The following is a 16,747-nucleotide window of genomic DNA, read 5'->3' on the forward strand; positions in this document are numbered from 1 at the left end:
ATTGACTGCAGATGGCCCCATGCGCCAAGCCTATGGACCGATCACCATAAGATTTTCACCAGTCGATGTACAGTAGTCGATATCGCATCCTCTCTTCAAGATGGAATCTTGGGGTCAGGTTAAATGTCACTAGAACACCAGAAACCACAATAAATTGGTTTTCAGAACCTTTGTCAGTCCGTGTGTCATGGTCAACACGGGTCATTTCCAAATGATAGTGACCTTGGCGGGCTCAAATGTCATAAAAAAACGCACAAGCCCACACAAGCTGGCTGTAGATAACCCCATGCTCCAAGCCATGGGACCGATCACTTCAAAATCTTTACCAGCCGGTGCGCCATGGTCATCTCCACAGGATGGTGACCTTGGGTCAGATCAAAGATTACCATAAATGTCAGATCTGCCGGAACCCATGAGAGCTATCGCACACAAAAACTTCACTAAGGGATGTTTCATGCTTAATACCTTGTCCTTTTTAGGAGATGGTGATTTTGGGTCAAGTCAATGTTCACCAAAAATGCCCCAAATAGCATAAATCAACTGGCAGATATTCTCTCCCCCCCCCCATTTCCAACCTACGGGACCGATCACCCACCGCCTGGTTTTGGGCACTTTAAGTGAACATCGATCTGGCCCTAAGTCACCATCTTCTTGATGTAATTATAGGTTCCCGACCACGGCATATCGACTGGCGAGGTTTCGGCCCGAGCGGTCCAACCGGCAGGGAGCATTGGGTTGTCGGCAAACTGATCTTGGTGAATTCCGGGCGTTTTAGTGACCTTGACGTGCTCCAAGGTCGGTATCCTGTCGAAACGATAAGTCATTGTCCATGGCGTATCGATTCGTGAAGGTTTCGTGTCGATCGATTCCATAGCTTGGTGAATGGAACGCTCGCATCCCATTGTGGCGGTTTTTGATCGCTTTTGGCGGCCTTTGGCCTGACCCAAGCTCAACATCTTATGGGAAAATAAAAGTTATGAGCAGTGGTACACCGATTGGTACAATATTTCGTGTTGGTCAGTGCCATAGACTCTGGGCGTAGAGTTGTCAGCAGGTTGAATTTTTCTGTTTTAAACATTGTTGGTGACATTTGACCTGACTCGAGGTCACCATCTTTTGGTATCGATAGGTCATCGACCAAGCGACATCGAATGGGGAAGGCTTGGAGTCGGTCGTAGCCATAGGCTCGGGAGAATGGGGTTGTCGACAGGTTTTGTCGGTCTTTTGGTCCCTCCTAGCAAGGGCTCGTTTTTAGGATCGAAGGTCTTTTGCCGACAGCAAGTAAATTAGGATATTTTGACGGAGCTTGGTACGTCTTTGAGACAGCAACGTCGTTTCGGTAGGCGATGCTTTTTCTTTGTGTGTTTTTGCTTTAGTGGCAATCGCGAACTGAAGGTAGCAGGTTTCCCACGACCCTGGCTAGATGGGAGGTCACCCAGTCGCCCTTCAGATGGCAGGTCACCCAGTCGCCCTTCAGATGGCAGGTCACCCAGTCGCCCTCCAGATGGGAGGTCACCCAGTCGCCCTCCAAATGGGAGGTTAACCCTTCGCTCTCAAGGTATGAGGTCTTTGGAGGTCGCACTGATGGTCATTTTGCTGAAGTTCCAAAAACTAAGTTCGCATTCATTTTACATCTTTCGTGAAGACGTCAATTTTGTTCTCTTATTGGTCCACGTATCGTGACCTTGCGGAGGCCATGTCGATCACATTTTGCGCTCAGTGCTCAGAGATAACGTCAACGGATATACGTGTTTGCCCTAACTGCATGCTGATGCACCATCGAGTTCAGATTATGTGCAAAACTCGTTTAGCAGAGGTTTTTGTTCTTGTCGGATCTCGAACGTGAAGTCCATGACCTGGAGGCCAGTGACTTGACCCTGACGTTGCTTGACTCTCGATCCGAGTCCTTGACCTTGAGGCACGGACCTGCTGGATTGAAGATGTCCGGATCACTTAGACATCTTGGATCGGTGATTCCCGCAGAACTGGGGCCTCCTCTCTGGGGCCTCCTCCTTGGGTCCTCCTCTTTGGGGCTTCTTCTCTTCCCTTCGGTCAAGATAAAGAGCCTCTCCCATTTGTGTGGGAATCCGCCGTCAGCCACAAGAAGTCCTGGTCTTAGTGTGGAGAGGACAACCTGAAGTGATGCACTGTGACCACACCCACCACAAATGGGTGTAAACACGCCTCTGATATTTGGGGAGGGTCAGATTTGCGGGTGCTAAAATAGAGTCTGGCAGGGACACCCTGACATTAAAAGGCATTTTAAAATGGAAATACATAAAAACGCGCATTCTACGGCCAAAATTGTAAGGGACAAAATTGCATTATGTGAAAAACGGAGGAGGCCATGTCTTCCACCCCTCTAGTGCTCACATACATGCGCCGTTCAATAAACCAGAACCATCCTAGGTATCTGCTGTACAGCAGAGATGCTAACACGCATGCTGACAGAAGACATTCATACCCGAGGCAGCTTGGGTCTTCCCAGGCGCTAGCTGAGAGGGTTTTGTGATAGTATAGTTTCGTCGCCACCCAAGGACCACCCAAAATAAATGTGATAAGCGAACGTGACGCACGATAAGGCCCATAGCCCGGTTTGAGTTCCAATGAACGCCTGGCAACGTTCGCCCAAGTTCTGGCGGCATCTCGGAAAGTACTCATCATGCCATTCGTCTCACGCCAAGGCGTCGTCGAGCAACTTCGGCCTGGCCGGCACGCCGTGTGAAGATGTGAAAAACTTCACAACGTTTGCGAATCTGAATCACATGAAACACGATGCCGCTGAAAGCCGTCGTCTCTTGCAGCGACACCCTCCGCGGCTCCGGCCGCCAGCCTGTCTCCTACTGCGGAGGAGACACGCCGCCGGACTACGGCCCCACGAACGGCAGCCTCCTGTATGCACGCATGCACTGGGACGGCGGCGAGAAAGGCTACGGCTTCCAGGCGCGCTGGGAGACGACCTGCGCCCCCGCTAGCGAGACCGGCGCAAAGCAGCGAGAACAAGAAACCCTCCTCGGCAGCGTGTTCGGCCTGCTCGGCTAACAGCACGGACGGCGCTGCGTTATTGGACGATGGGTCGCCAAGTAAGCTGCCAAACGGTTCATCCAGCGGCACAGCCAGGGCCTTGGTGACGGGGGAGGTGGGCACAGGGTTGACAAAGGACGCTCTAATGGTGAAAGCCCCACCCCCCCCTATTTTTTGTTTAATTTTATTTTTAATCTTCTTTAACTGGAAGATAAGCCAGAAGCCACAATGAGACACAATTATGTTTCCATCCTGAAGTCATGATGTTGAAGGACACGGGCGTTTAATGGCCGCATGGAATAAACCACCGGCGCCATGAATTTTCTCGTAGTTCAGTGGAATATCTCTAAACAGAAAAAAAAAACACAGAGGCTTTGCTAGAACTTTGCATTGGTTCTACAGAGATATTGAAGGCTCGTAAACCTAGATTGTAGATAAGAATATAGTCACCAATTTGTATTAACATAGCCAGTTCATGTTACGCTGGAAGAGCTCAACTTTTGGCCAGGAAATTTTTAAAAATACGTCCAGCGCTGCAGTCTCCGTGGATCACGTGAAGTCGGCCTTGCGGCTGAGTTAGACACTGGCCAACGGGCGGACAAAAATGACGACATAGCTCAAGAATACCTTTGAACGCCTCACTCAAACCGCATGTTTTAAGGCAGTCCGGGTGCGCATTGCATTTGTGCATTTTTTAAAATGATAATATGAACGCAATAGCATCTGCAGCACTGCGAACTGTTACTGGAATATCGTGGTAAAACTGCAAGAGTAGAGGTAGAGTCTCTATTGTCGTGTTGCTGTTACTGTGCAAACCTCAAAATTACAAAGGTGAATTATTCGTCCCAGTCTTGTCTTTGAACGATGCGAATCGATGTCGAAAACTTTCGGAAGCATCCTTCCACGGCGGTCGTCCCTGCGCGGCCGGCGCCCGCCACCTGTTGTTAGTTGCAGTGACCAACACTGCTCAGTTTTACGGAAGCTGCGACCGCCGACCATAGCTGTTTTTGCTCCTAAGACCGCAAGCGCGCAGGCTCAAAAAGCTGTTACATTCTATGTTTTGCAAGTCGATTTTGCAAAAGGAGGGGCGTTCTGCAAATGAAATCAAGCTTAGGTTGACCCTCTCATTTTTGACCATTTCCATCCTCTTTATTGAACACTTGTGACAAACCTTACCTTCTTCGGGCAAGTGGCCCTGTGGGAAGAACACCAATGGGCACATAATCGTTTCCGGTCAAGTGCTGAAGACCATTCCGTCCTAGCGCGGGTGCCTTTGAACTGTCATTCTGGTGACACGGTGGTGGGGTTTCCTGGTCGATTCGGGGGCCCTTAGTGAGATACATCATGCATTGGTCCCCTCTATGACGTAGGAGTACCTTTGACACGTGCAGTTGGCAGAGAACGACACAGGAGCCCTCACTGACGCAACAAGATCCATTACCATCGCTGTGGCCCAATCATTGGCACAGGGTTATCCAACTCGGGTTTACTGAAGTGGAGTAGAGGGTCACCAGGACCCTGTTTGGTACTGGGGGCTCTGACTGACAAAGGGTCCTCTTATTGTCTCGTTGTGGACACCCACCATAAGCTCTCATATCTCATTTCATTGCCAGGGGCCCGACCAACGCAAGAGGCCCTCTTGCAGTCGGTGTTCTGCCCTATCCCTGTTCAGCATATGTTCGCCTGGTGGCATCGGCTCCCATTGCCGACACGGGACCCTCTGTTGTGCTCTGTGGGTTCTAATCAGGACAGGGACCCCTCGTTGCTTCAGGGCTATGGAAGTTTTGTCCCGAGGGCCTTTCAGGACTCTCTATGGACCCATTTTGGGTTCTATCGGACACGGCCCCTCGCCGACCGGGGCATATGGTCGACACAGGGTCCCCTGTTAGGCACCGCGAGCCCCTGACCGACACAGGAGTTCCTGCTAGTTTCGGGGACCCCGACCAATGCGCATTGCAAGTTCCGACCCCGTGCCCGCTTGGGAGACGGGTCCCAAGCCTCAGACGTACACGCAGCCAACTGTTCGTTGTTGGTAGTCTCCGGTCGGAATAGAGGCCTGTGTTGCGCCAAGGGTTCTCAATCGTTGCAAGATGCCCTCAGACTGACATTTCATGCTACAGCCCTACGGGCTGGAATTCTTGACGTGACTTTCAGCCAGACCTTCGGGTCCTCCACTCTTCCAGTCGAACACATGATCGTCGGTGCTAAGAGGCCCTTTGGACCCCCTCCAGGCCTCCTCGAACACTGGCCCTGGCCGACTCGGGTCCCTTGCCAACACAGGACCCCCTGCTTGCAGGCGTGCAGCCAGAGCCTTGACGAGAGGGGAGCACAGGGTTGACAAAGGTGACCCTGATCGTGAAAAGTCCCCTTCCCCAAAAATACTGCCGGATATATCTCACTTGTTAAGGAGGACGTGCTTTCCAACGGTATTTTTCATTTTTCATTCTATAACTGGAATAGAAGCCAGCGGCTACGGGGAGAAAAAATTCCTAATAAACTTTAGAGTCAATTAGCTGGAGAAATTATGAGTTTAACAATCACTTAAAGCAAACCGTCGGTGCCTCCCACTTTAAAATGGTCCGTTGGACTCTTTCGAAGCCGATGGAACTCGTAGAAGATTCGTCAGATTTTTTTGCTAGGCTCTATAGGGATATAGGGACTCCGCGAATGCAGATTGTGTGTTGAAATAGGCAACAATTTGTATTAACTGTACCAAGCCATGTTTGTCTGGAACTGTTCAAAATTCAGCAAGAATCGATTCGCGACACAAATTATGCACGTAGTTCTGAACACGCGCGCTCGCAAATCTTGGCAAAAAAACCCCGACGATAGGCGTTGCAGTCCCCTTAGGCTACGCGGCGACCGCCTTGTGGCTAACACTAAGCTGCGGCCGACGGGTAAGTGAAATTAAGTACGAATCCAAAAGACGTACCTTGCAACGCTTTAGGGCGTCAAATCGTACATCTAGGAGGCAGTCCGGACCTATATTTCACCGGTGAAATTTTTAGAATGATGTTAGGAACGGATTGGCATTTGCAGCACCGCGAAGTGGTGCTGGCTGGAAGCTGGTGGTGGAACTGGAAGGGTAAATGTAGAATCTCTATGTTTCGTGTTTCTGTACCTGTCCATGTGTGCAGAGGACATCCTCATCGCTGCAAAAGAGAATGCGTCCAATTTTACTTTTAAACGTTACAATTTAGCTCTGAAAGAACATTCGGAACGATTATTTCACGACAGTCGTTCTCGCGGGTGGCGCGTGGTGCTACTTTCAGAGGCCAACGCCGCCGGGTTGTCGTCAACAACGTCGACCCACTCTATCCAACGCTATTGAGAGCCCTGATTTCTTTTCGGGCAAGGGCGCATCTTGAGCAGAACACTAGGGGCTACAATACTGTTCCCGGTCAAGACCTTGAGGGACCATTCCGTTTAACTGCGGGTGTCTTCCGGCCGCGATTCTGGAGACACAGGACGGGACCCCCTGGCCTGTCCGGAAGCCCCTAGACGGGTACGTCACATCATATTTGTCCCTTTCTGACGAGGGAGGTCTTCTGACCCTCGCCGTTGGCCCCGGATCGGCGCAGGAATCCTCATTAATGCATCAACATCCCCGATCACTACAGGTAGCTTAATCATTTGCGCTCAGACTACAGCTCGGCTGAGCGGACCCATGCTGGAATTGGGTTGAAGGGCCCGCCGCTAGGTAACGGGGGCCCTGACTAGCACAGGACCCCTCCACTGCCTCAATGTGAACACTCATCATTAGTTAAAATGCTTCCTTTCATTGTCAGAGGGCCCAACGAACGCAACAAGTCCTCTGCCATTCGTGGTCCCATTTCTGTCCACGTTGAGCAAATGATCCCCTAATGGACTCAAGGCCCCTTGTTGACGCACAACGCCCTGCCAGGCACTGGGTCCTTGACTGGTACAGGAGCTCCGTGTTGTTGCAGGGGCACGACCATTGCAAAGCGCGGACCCCGCATTGACCCTGCTTGGAAAATGGACTGCAAGAGCTCAGACCGACACGAAGCCGACTGTTGCGTGTTATTGATCTCCGGCCGAAATATAGGAACGCTCTGTATCAGGGGTCTCCGATCAGTATAAGAGACCCTCTGACATTTAAGAGCAAGGCCCTACGGGCGGGGGTCAATGTGACCTACAGCCAGCTTTTTGGGCCTTTCAGCTTTCCGATCGGGCCCTTGATCTTTGGTACCGAGGCGCTCCTCGGTACGTCTTTCAACCTGCTCAAATCCCGTGACCGACTCGGTGACACTAGCCGACACATGACCCCTCGTAGACACTGTGGGCCCATAACCGACAGACGAGCCGCAACCATTGTTTCCGGGACCCAATCCAGTGCAAGTCGTGGCTCCCCGGCCTTGCTCCAGCTTGGTAAATGGGCCTCCAGGGTTCAGACTGACAGGGAGTGAACCGAGGGAGTCAACTGCTCGGTGTTCGTGGTCTCCAGCCGACCGGGGCAGCATTGTCTCCTGGCACTCTCAAACGGTGCAGAGGACTTCCAAGATTTTAGTTCACCACCATATGACCCGCAATTCTTTATGTGACTTACAGCCAATCCTTCGGGCCCTTATGCCCTTCATCCGAGCCATTTATCGTCGGTTCCGCTGGGCCGCCCGGGCCCCTCTTCAGGCCTCATAAACACCTCCTTTGGTCGGCTGTGAGCCATTGCTAGCACAGGGCACTCTGACCTTAGCCAGTGCTTTGCCCCCCCCCCCCTCCCCCCAAATCGGGGCATCCATCGCTGCTTCCGAGGGACCCTGCCCCCCCCCCCCCTCCCGGCGTCCCCACTGGATTATTCTATAGACATTTAAGTATCGCCGTGCATGTTTTATGGGATGCACGGGAAATGTGGCAGCCCCCTCCCCACATTGTGCGCCAAAAATACAGAAATTATGACGCTCCTCCCCTGCGTGCAATTCCACCACAAGCAGCATCCATTGGAGTGTGTCAAGCTGAGCATCCCACATACACGCATCCAGCTACCCATAAATCATTGCGCGGTAATTCAGTGACGTGCGCATGCGCGCTCGTTTCAGCACTGTTCTACGCCTCGGACGAAGCCCCGCCTGCCGCCACGCCTCGGAGAGGGACCCGCCTGTCGCTACGCCTCGGACGAAGCCCCGCCTGCCGCCACGCACCGGACAGGGACCCGCCTGTCGTCACGCCCCAGACAGGGACCCGCCTGTCGCCACGCCTCTGACGCTCCCACCTGCTGAATACTCTCCTTCAGTCATCCCGGTGTGCGAGGCGGATCTTGTGGCAGGCGACCCCGGACCGTGCCCCGGCATCTCCGCTTCCTCATGGCACCCTCGCCACTCAGGCTCCTCGCGGGATGCTCGCTGTCAGTCAGTCCTCCACCGCGTACTAGCAGCCCCCGCGCTTCAATTTCTCTCCACCTCGCATTTCCGTTGCGTGACGACAGCCAGCTCACTGCGGCGCCCGCGTTCCCCTTGTTCCTTCAGGGCGCGAGATGGGTTACGTTATCACCCTCGGTCCCTTGGAATGACAACCAATACACTGCCTGGTTTCGAACCACACCTTAGCAGGGGATTGCGGACACCGGATCCCGACGTTCGGCCGAGGCTCCGTCCCAAGTCGGGATAGCTAATGGGGTGGCCATAACACCAGACAGCGGCATCGGCCGAAGACTAGCGCTAACGTGGCAACCAGCATCGACTGCCGAAGTCATAGTTCCTTTCAGGCCCAGCATCCCCAAGTCTACCACGCCCAGAGCTGTCGTAACTGGGGCTTTCGGGCGCTTCGACCTCACGGTCACATAGCGTCCACAGATGCCTCATCCCTGCTAGTACATTTACCCCGCTGGTGCCAATGATGTCATCCAGCATTCAGTTTGTCCGTGCCCGTGTTTACCACAGCCCTGCCGTTGCTCAGCGCCTGGCAGTCACGCCAGGAGCGTGCTGCGCCCACGCCTTTCGACCCCCGCCGTGTCCTATCCGGTGGACTTGGTCCCTGATTTTTGGACAGCGCCGCCCAGCGTCCCGCCAGCGTCATCTCTCGACTGTCTGCCGTTGCGCCGCCACGCCGCTCACTTCCCACGAAGCGTCGCTCTCGTGTTGTGAACAGCTGACGGCCTTCTGGTCGCTCCCCGCCCCTCCGTCCATAGTCCTCCCCCAACACGCCGCTGTGTGTGTTCCGCACGTGTATTGCCACAGCAGTCATATGAGGCCGATAGCGGAGACCACCGTCGTCCGGTCACAGTCCGCTGGCGGGCGCCACCTGCCGACAGAGCGCGCGTCAGGGTCACGCTCCCGGAGAAATGGCGGGGGCCAGCCGACCGGCCCGTTTCGCCGCTCTTACAACACGTGTATCACAGGTCATGCGCTGAAAAGCAGAAATGCTACTCACAAGTATCAGTGGATGTTACCTGCATGCAATAAGCAATGTTACTTACCACTCCCCCAGTAAAGGAATGGTCAGATATATCCACATATAATAAATAACCACGCAGACTGAAAGGACACTCTGAAGGCCAACAAAGTGCTTTGAAGGAACGAATGCGGCTTCCGACACCCATCTCCCTCCCCGCCCCCCACCACCTCTGTAACTGACGTCACTGTTGCCCACCCCACCCCCTTCCCCCATGCAGAGCGTAATCCTCACCAGCGTGCCATGCTAGGCCTTGCCAGCCTGCGCCTCCTTCCGCTTGAGGATGTCCTTCTTGAGCGGGCCGAGGAAGGCGGCCTTCTCGGCGGCCGTCTGGAAGCGGCCGTGGCCGAACTTGGACGACGTGTCGATCCACTTCAGCTCGATCTTCTCGGTGGCCACGCGGCTCGTGTGCACCAGCAGCGACTGGCGGCAGGGGAGACGGGGCGCTGTCAGTGGACGCGGCCAACAACGGGAGCCGCCGCCGGCACACCGCCGCACCGACACGCTTTGCATGAGCGCCACTTTAACGTCACGACACGGGCGGGGTTCCCGTGGAAATGAACAGCTGAGCTTCCATTAACCAAGTGCTATCATTAAGGCTTAGACCGCGTCGACGATTGGTCATTTTGTAACCGTTCACTGGCCCATCAATGGGCGCGACGGTCTATGCGACGCAATGAACACTGCCTGGAATGCTGCACTAGCCACTGACAATGGAAACACGATCTGGTCTCGACATGTAACGATTCGCTTTCGACCGTGCCAATAGCAGCATTACTGCTGGGCACATGGCACACCTTAACACAGACCAGCACTTGATGCAGAGAGCTTTTTAACAGCAGCACAAGTTGCTCTCATCTCACACTCCCCACTCAGGTGCCTCACCTTGCGCAGCGTGAGCACGCGCTTCTTGGGGCCGATGCAGCAGCCCTTGATCATAATGAAGTCGTTGTTGACCTCGCCGTAGCGCACGAAGCCTCCCAGCGGCGTGATGCTCTTGTCCGTCAGATCGTAGTCGGTGCTGGCGTTGTTCTTGACCACCTGTGCGCGCGCCGGACAGGGCGTCACCGCCGACCCACGCGCTCCACACCCCAATCGGCGCGCGTCAAGCGTCAGGCCTATCATTGACAATCATCTGGGTCATTGTTAGCTCAAAGTTTCATCATTCACAGGGATGCTGGGCGCTGAGAAGTGAGTTGCACACTTGGGCGCAGCGAGGGACGATCCAACGCGCCTACCGGGACCCCGCCTCGCCCGCTCCCGCCGAGCCTGCCAGCAGCTGTGACTCACCACGCCGTCCTTGGTGTGGATGCCAGCGCCCATGCGATAGATCTTCTTGTTGATCTCCGTGCGGTGGTGGTAGCCCTTCTGGCCGGCGCGCGCCACCGTGAAGCGCACGCGACTCGGATGCCACGCGCCAATACAGGCCACCTTGCGCAGACCCTTGTGCGTCTTGCGCGGCAGCTTCTTAGTGTGCCAACGGCTGGTGACACCTGGCGGGCGGAATATGAAGCGTCAGTGGGACAGGCGGGGCCCAGGCGACCGTGCAGACGCAGGCCGGCGTCAGAAGGAAGGCAGCATTGTCGGCGAATCAACAGTCTCATTTTCAGCCGAAACCATCGGGAATCCATCACGTTTGGAGAACTTGGTAATTGCAACATCCACATCTGGTCTTGAAACGCTTGCGCCGCACCAGTGATGCAGCGTGATAAGCACACGGGCGATCATCCCTTGCGAAAAAAGCGGTTGGACGGCGACACCGTACCCTTGAAGCCGCGTCCCTTGGTGACGCCAATGATGTCGACCATCTCGTCCTGGGCGAACACGTTGCCGACGGGCACGTTCGACTCCAGCTTCTCGCGCGCCCAGTCCACCTGCTGCGACACCGTGCCGCCGTTCACCTGCCGGACGGAGGGAAAGAGTGGGTGAGTCAGAACTGGTGACAAGCAGGTCAGGCTAGCCCAGGGCCAACCTAGCCCTGCGCCCCTCCCCCGACACAGGCACCGCCGGAGGGCGGCCAGCGCGCCAGTGAGCACGAGACCACCGACGGCGGCGCCCCACTCGGCCCTGCCGCCGCTCACCTGGCTTCACCGCGCCAGGCCCAGCGGCGTCAGGCGACACGATACGAGCGACCGGCCCGCCGACAGGGCACCCTCGGACGCCGGTCAGCGTACTCAACAGGACGGGGATGTCGCCAGCAAGCTCGCCGCCGGGGCCACTGAGGCGGCCGCTCGGCGGCTATCGTGCGGCGCTCTCTGTTGGCTGTTCTCTGATCTCGGAGGGACAGGAGACGATCCCACCGGGAATGGGTAGAATGCCGCGGGGACCGACCGCCGACCCAGATCAACAACGGACCGCCGATCCTGCACCGCCGCTGGCTCTCTCACCTGAATCTCCATGATGTGGGCCTTCTTCTGGCGGAGGCGGAGCAGCTTCATCTGCGGGCAGTAAGCTAGGTCAGAGCGGGACACGCGCACTCGTCGGCAGCCGCGCCGCCACGGTCTCAGTCCGCCCTAGGATCGTCACGAGGGTCCGATGTTTTCTAACCGTTTGATCAAGAGTGGTATCATCATGGCAGCAGCGAGCAGTGCCCCCGCAGTCCAGCGCCGGAGCTTGGGCCGCCGCCTGCGCAGAAAGCCCAGTGAGCCCGCCCAGCCGTACCTGCGTGTGAGCGATGACGCGGATGACCGAGCAGTAGCGCTTCATCTTCTCGAAGTCGCGCTTGATCTCCTTCTTACCGGCCTCATCAGCCCACTTCTTCGAGGCCTTGGTGAAGGCCTTCTTCTTGGAGGAGCACCTGCAGAGCAGTGGGCGGTGAGGGGCAGGCCTGGTGCCGCAGGCGGCAGAGCAGGCGGGGACGGGCAGGACGCCTCATCGCCGCGAGCGGCGAGCGGAGACTGAGGGACGGGGCCGGGCTGGGGTCAGCGTCAACGTGCACCGTTCGGCGGCCGCCGCGCACCGCATCACACAGACATAGCATGAAGCGTGCAACATGAAAGACAACCGAACCAAGGTCATATGAGGTGCACAATTACAGGTATGTGATGAACATGGTTGATGCACCACAAAGCCACAATATATAAATGCAGGTCATGATGTCAATACCTGAGTCCACAGCATCTAGGTTTAAGGAGGCCAAACTATCAGCAATGAAGAGTGCTTGACATCGGAGTGCTGGCTGCTACAGGCTTGCCTCGTACACACCCGACTCTGACCAGGCCCGGCGTGGGCGGGGCGGCGCTCACCAATTCTTGTAGAAGCGGCGCTTGCACTCCTCGCTCAGGTGCTCCGCGAATATGGTCTTGAAGGCGCGCAGGCCCTTGGGCGTCTCCACGTAGCCCACGACGCCCACGATCACCATGGGAGGCGTCTCTATGATGGTCACTGGCTCCACCACCTCCTTCTTGTTCAGCTCTGCACGATGCCAGGCCAGTTAGGCAACAGCGCATGTGGCCTCAGTGGTAGTGGGGCAGCATTCAGAACTCATCTTCGACAACAATCAGAATGATCTGGCAGATGGGAAACACCAGTAGCTTTCTCATTGATAACTTCCCTAGGACTTCCCAATCAACAGCTCCATCACTTACCAGCTGATAATTACCTCCCACTCCCCCCAACACAGACGGCGCGCGACCGCCAATGGAACGGACTTCGCAACACCACATGCCGCAAGGTAAGTAACCTCAGTAGAATGTTGAGGGGTAGGCAGAACACAAAAAATCGCACCCACGGCGTCCACTAGGCCCGCCGCGAGACCGCTGTCGCCAGCAAGCTCGCCGCCGGGACCACTGTGGCGGCCGCTCGGCAGCTATCGTGCGGCGCTCTCTGTTGGCCGTTCCCTGATCTCAGAGGGACAGGAGACGATCCCACCGGGAATGGGTAGAACGCCGCGCGAACCGACCCCCCACCCGGGCCGACACCTCTCCTCGCATCAGGGCAGCCCACCACACACCAGGGAGCCCATGACAGGTGCACAAAATCATCTCCATGGTAGTGCTGCAAGTTCTGAATCACCTGCTCCTCTGGTATGAAAAGCTGTTCAACCATCTGCCAGCCATATGGGAAATGTGGCACAAACCAACAGCTGACTTACCCATGCCTTACTTCCTTTACATGCAAACACATGTCAACAGGACTTGTTCCCCTCCCCCTGCCCCCCCCCCCCCCCCCAACACCAGCATTGGCAAAATGGCCCATTGCTGCATCTAAGCACAGCAAAACAAATCCCCAAAACATCATTTGAACCTGTAATATCTTTGCAAGATGATCTGCCAAACTGACTACTTCTATTCCTTGCTATTTTATATGCATTTTGCATGTTTGATTGAACACGCAGTAGCGTAGCCAACATCTAGAAGCCTGAAATATTCACTAAATTCACTCCCACTTCTTTCTCCCGAGCTCTGCAACCAAGACATCAGCCCTGAAACCAAACAGGACAACTCTCCCCATGCCACCCTGAATTCAGCTGAAAACAAGCCTGAGTTGCACTGACCTGCCTTGCATCCTGCTCCCAGCCCTGCCTGGACTGGCAGCTGCCAGGGCTGCAATTGCCCACCCTGCCCTCATCAGCAGCCACTATGGCTGCAGTTGCCCACCCACCCCAAACACCAGCTATTATGGCTGCAGCCACCCATCCTGCCCCAACCAGCAGCCACCAGGACCGCGGCCGGTGGACTCACTAGAGCCAGGGCGGTCGGCCTCACGCACAATGTGCGTCATGCCCGCCTTGTAGCCGATGAACGCCGTCAGATGGCACGGCTTGGAGGCGTCATTCTTGGGGAAGGTCTTGACGCGGCCGCGATGGCGGCGTGCACGCTTCTTGGGGTAGAACCCCATAGAGCCATGTCGCGGTGCCTCAAACTTTCTGTGTGACTGGAACAAACACAGAAGCTGTGGCAACCACACCCACACCCACACAGGTCATGCTGGAAAACATAAAGTTGGCCCAGAATCAGGTGACCATAATAATGCTCCAGATGATCATGACACATACCAGTGGTAGGGAGTCCAGGATGACATTGCATCTGCTCCTGTTAAGAAATGCCACCTACCCAGCCTGGCTTCACTAGGGCAAATACCTGTAGGTTGTGAGTGGTAGGTTTTCAATAAAATGTGCTGATCTGAACACATCTGTACTTGGAAAATACAATACACCTGTATTTCCATAGCAATGCAGATTTTAAGTGCATACTTCTCACAGATCTGGTTGGAAGCTATGTATAAACAGAAGGTCCAGTGATACCATGCAGGCCTGACACCCCACTTTTCAGCCAGGCCCTGGAGAACAAGCCTCATTGTGTCATTAAGAGCATACTTCAGTTTCATCTGCATTAAGAGCATACTTCAGTTTCATCTGCAAACTGCTGTAACTTTTAAGTCATTCACATCAAGGCAGTGTTGGGAAAGAGTTTCACACACCCTTTCAGTTCTGATCTGCAAACATTCCATCCACTGAGCCGGCCACCTATGCAACATCAGTGCACTGAACATCATCTGTGAGCACTGGAGCCAAGCTAAACTGAGCTGGATGCCAGACATTTAATAAATCGGTTTGGTACCTGTGCCTGATGTTATCTATATATGACATTAACAATGCATGCACACTGATATTGTTGCTCCCATGCCACATATGTTCAACACAGCATGTCAAGCACACTTTAATTACACAAGACGACATGGTTGTAAAAGGTAGAAATGAAAACACAAGAATATCTGGCACTCAGCAACACAATGCAAACTTTAACTCATCAAGATAGATGGGCAGTGGCACTGTCAATCTGCACAGAATGGCCAGCAGAACTCAGTCTGAGCAGAAACCATGGACCTCCATGCTTTATGAAGCCATTACACTCTAGCTTAGCAAGTCCCATCCAAATAAGTCCCAGGAGTCTGGCAGTTGTTGGTGCAGTTAACTGTATACATGAAAAGAACAGGTAAACATACCAATTACACATCCTATAGGATTTTAATGCTGCTTTACTACTATATCACAAGTAAAATAAGAATGTAACATCATGCAAATTTTTAACAAAATACAGCACACTGAATCAGTGCAAACTAGAATGGATTTGCTGATGAAAACTTCATTGAGGTATGGCTTAAATTCTACTTAAATAATGCATGGTTCAATCTTGACTATTTCTAAACCTATCAATGTCAAAATTGTAGCCTGCTCCAATCTTTTTACCCCAAAATCAATGCAGCCCCAAATAAATCAATCATTGTTCAATCAATCAACTAGGACTTTAAGGCCCCAAGAAACCAATACTCAATGTCCTCTGCAGACTTGTGCTCATATGCTATGAGTCATGTGAAAACCAGGCCAGTCACATCTATGCAAATAAAGTAGCAAAAAAGTAGCCCATGCTAAAATTACTGAGTACTTTTACCTTTATGTGCAAAATGTATTATTAGCCATTAAATTGTTATGCCTTTTCACCTGAAATTATTTTCAAATCATACTTCCCTGGAATATTGGCTCCATGGGCTGAAATTGGCTGTGGCCATGCACTTCACTGAAAGCATTCAAATTTGGCATGTAGGTGCAAAATTTGTTGTCACTACTAATAAGTGGAGAATATTAGCCAAGCACATTTAGCAGTCCTGCCTGAAGGCAAAACACTTCACTTGCTCACATTTATCTTTAACCTAAAGGGCAGTCACAAAAATAAGCTCAGTCTGGGTGTACTTTCCTACCTAACATTAGAAAAAATAATTGTACACCATTCATCGTGTTTAAGGCAGGACATATCGTAAATAATCACAAAACCAAATGCAATGAAACATTACTTCACTGATCACCTGCTTGCAAAGCACCTTATAATCATCAAGCACAGCAAAACATCAAAGGACATTAAAGATCATGTATACTAAGACAAAAGGCACAATTTTCCCAGCACCTAACGCAGGCTTTTGGGGCCCTCGTCTGGCATCCTCAGAATGAACACTAGCTTATCAACACCTTGTACTGCCCAATCACGGTAAACCGCACTCAACGTAGCCATCCTCACATCCAGACTTTGTTGTGCACCGGCACAGCCCCACGTACAAACGAAGGAATGTGGACCTATGCTTCGCCATGCAAGCAAGGGCACCCAGGGAGTATCCCATTTTCGGAATTTCACTGAGACACCACATGCCTCCAGACGACTTGAATTCACCACTGTACATTCCGCAACAAAATATTAGAATGGAACAGCATTATTTGATTAAACCATCAGCAACACACTCAACAACTCGAGGAGCAGATGGGTACGACCTACCATCGCGAACTCTCAAACGGAAAGGACGCGTAGGTAGGGACGACCGCAGAATT

General features: G+C 53.5%; 1 protein-coding gene across 1 annotated transcript; it reads right to left on the bottom strand.

The window, feature by feature from the left end:
- Positions 1 to 9,187: 9,187 nt before the first annotated feature.
- On the bottom strand, positions 9,188 to 16,747 carry LOC119104451 (60S ribosomal protein L3). The gene is made up of 10 exons (XM_037228151.1): positions 16,695 to 16,747; positions 14,112 to 14,304; positions 12,675 to 12,843; positions 12,091 to 12,226; positions 11,817 to 11,867; positions 11,195 to 11,330; positions 10,720 to 10,922; positions 10,315 to 10,470; positions 9,664 to 9,852; positions 9,188 to 9,279 (listed from the first exon to the last, which is right to left on the bottom strand). Exons 1-9 carry the CDS (start codon positions 16,695 to 16,697, stop codon positions 9,676 to 9,678), a joined length of 1,224 nt encoding a protein of 407 aa, XP_037084046.1. The 5' UTR covers positions 16,698 to 16,747; the 3' UTR covers positions 9,188 to 9,279; positions 9,664 to 9,675.

This window comes from Pollicipes pollicipes, unplaced genomic scaffold, assembly GCF_011947565.3.
Source record: "Pollicipes pollicipes isolate AB1234 unplaced genomic scaffold, Ppol_2.1 Scaffold_6052;HRSCAF=7182_pilon_pilon_pilon, whole genome shotgun sequence".
Lineage (NCBI taxonomy): Eukaryota > Metazoa > Arthropoda > Thecostraca > Pollicipedomorpha > Pollicipedidae > Pollicipes > Pollicipes pollicipes.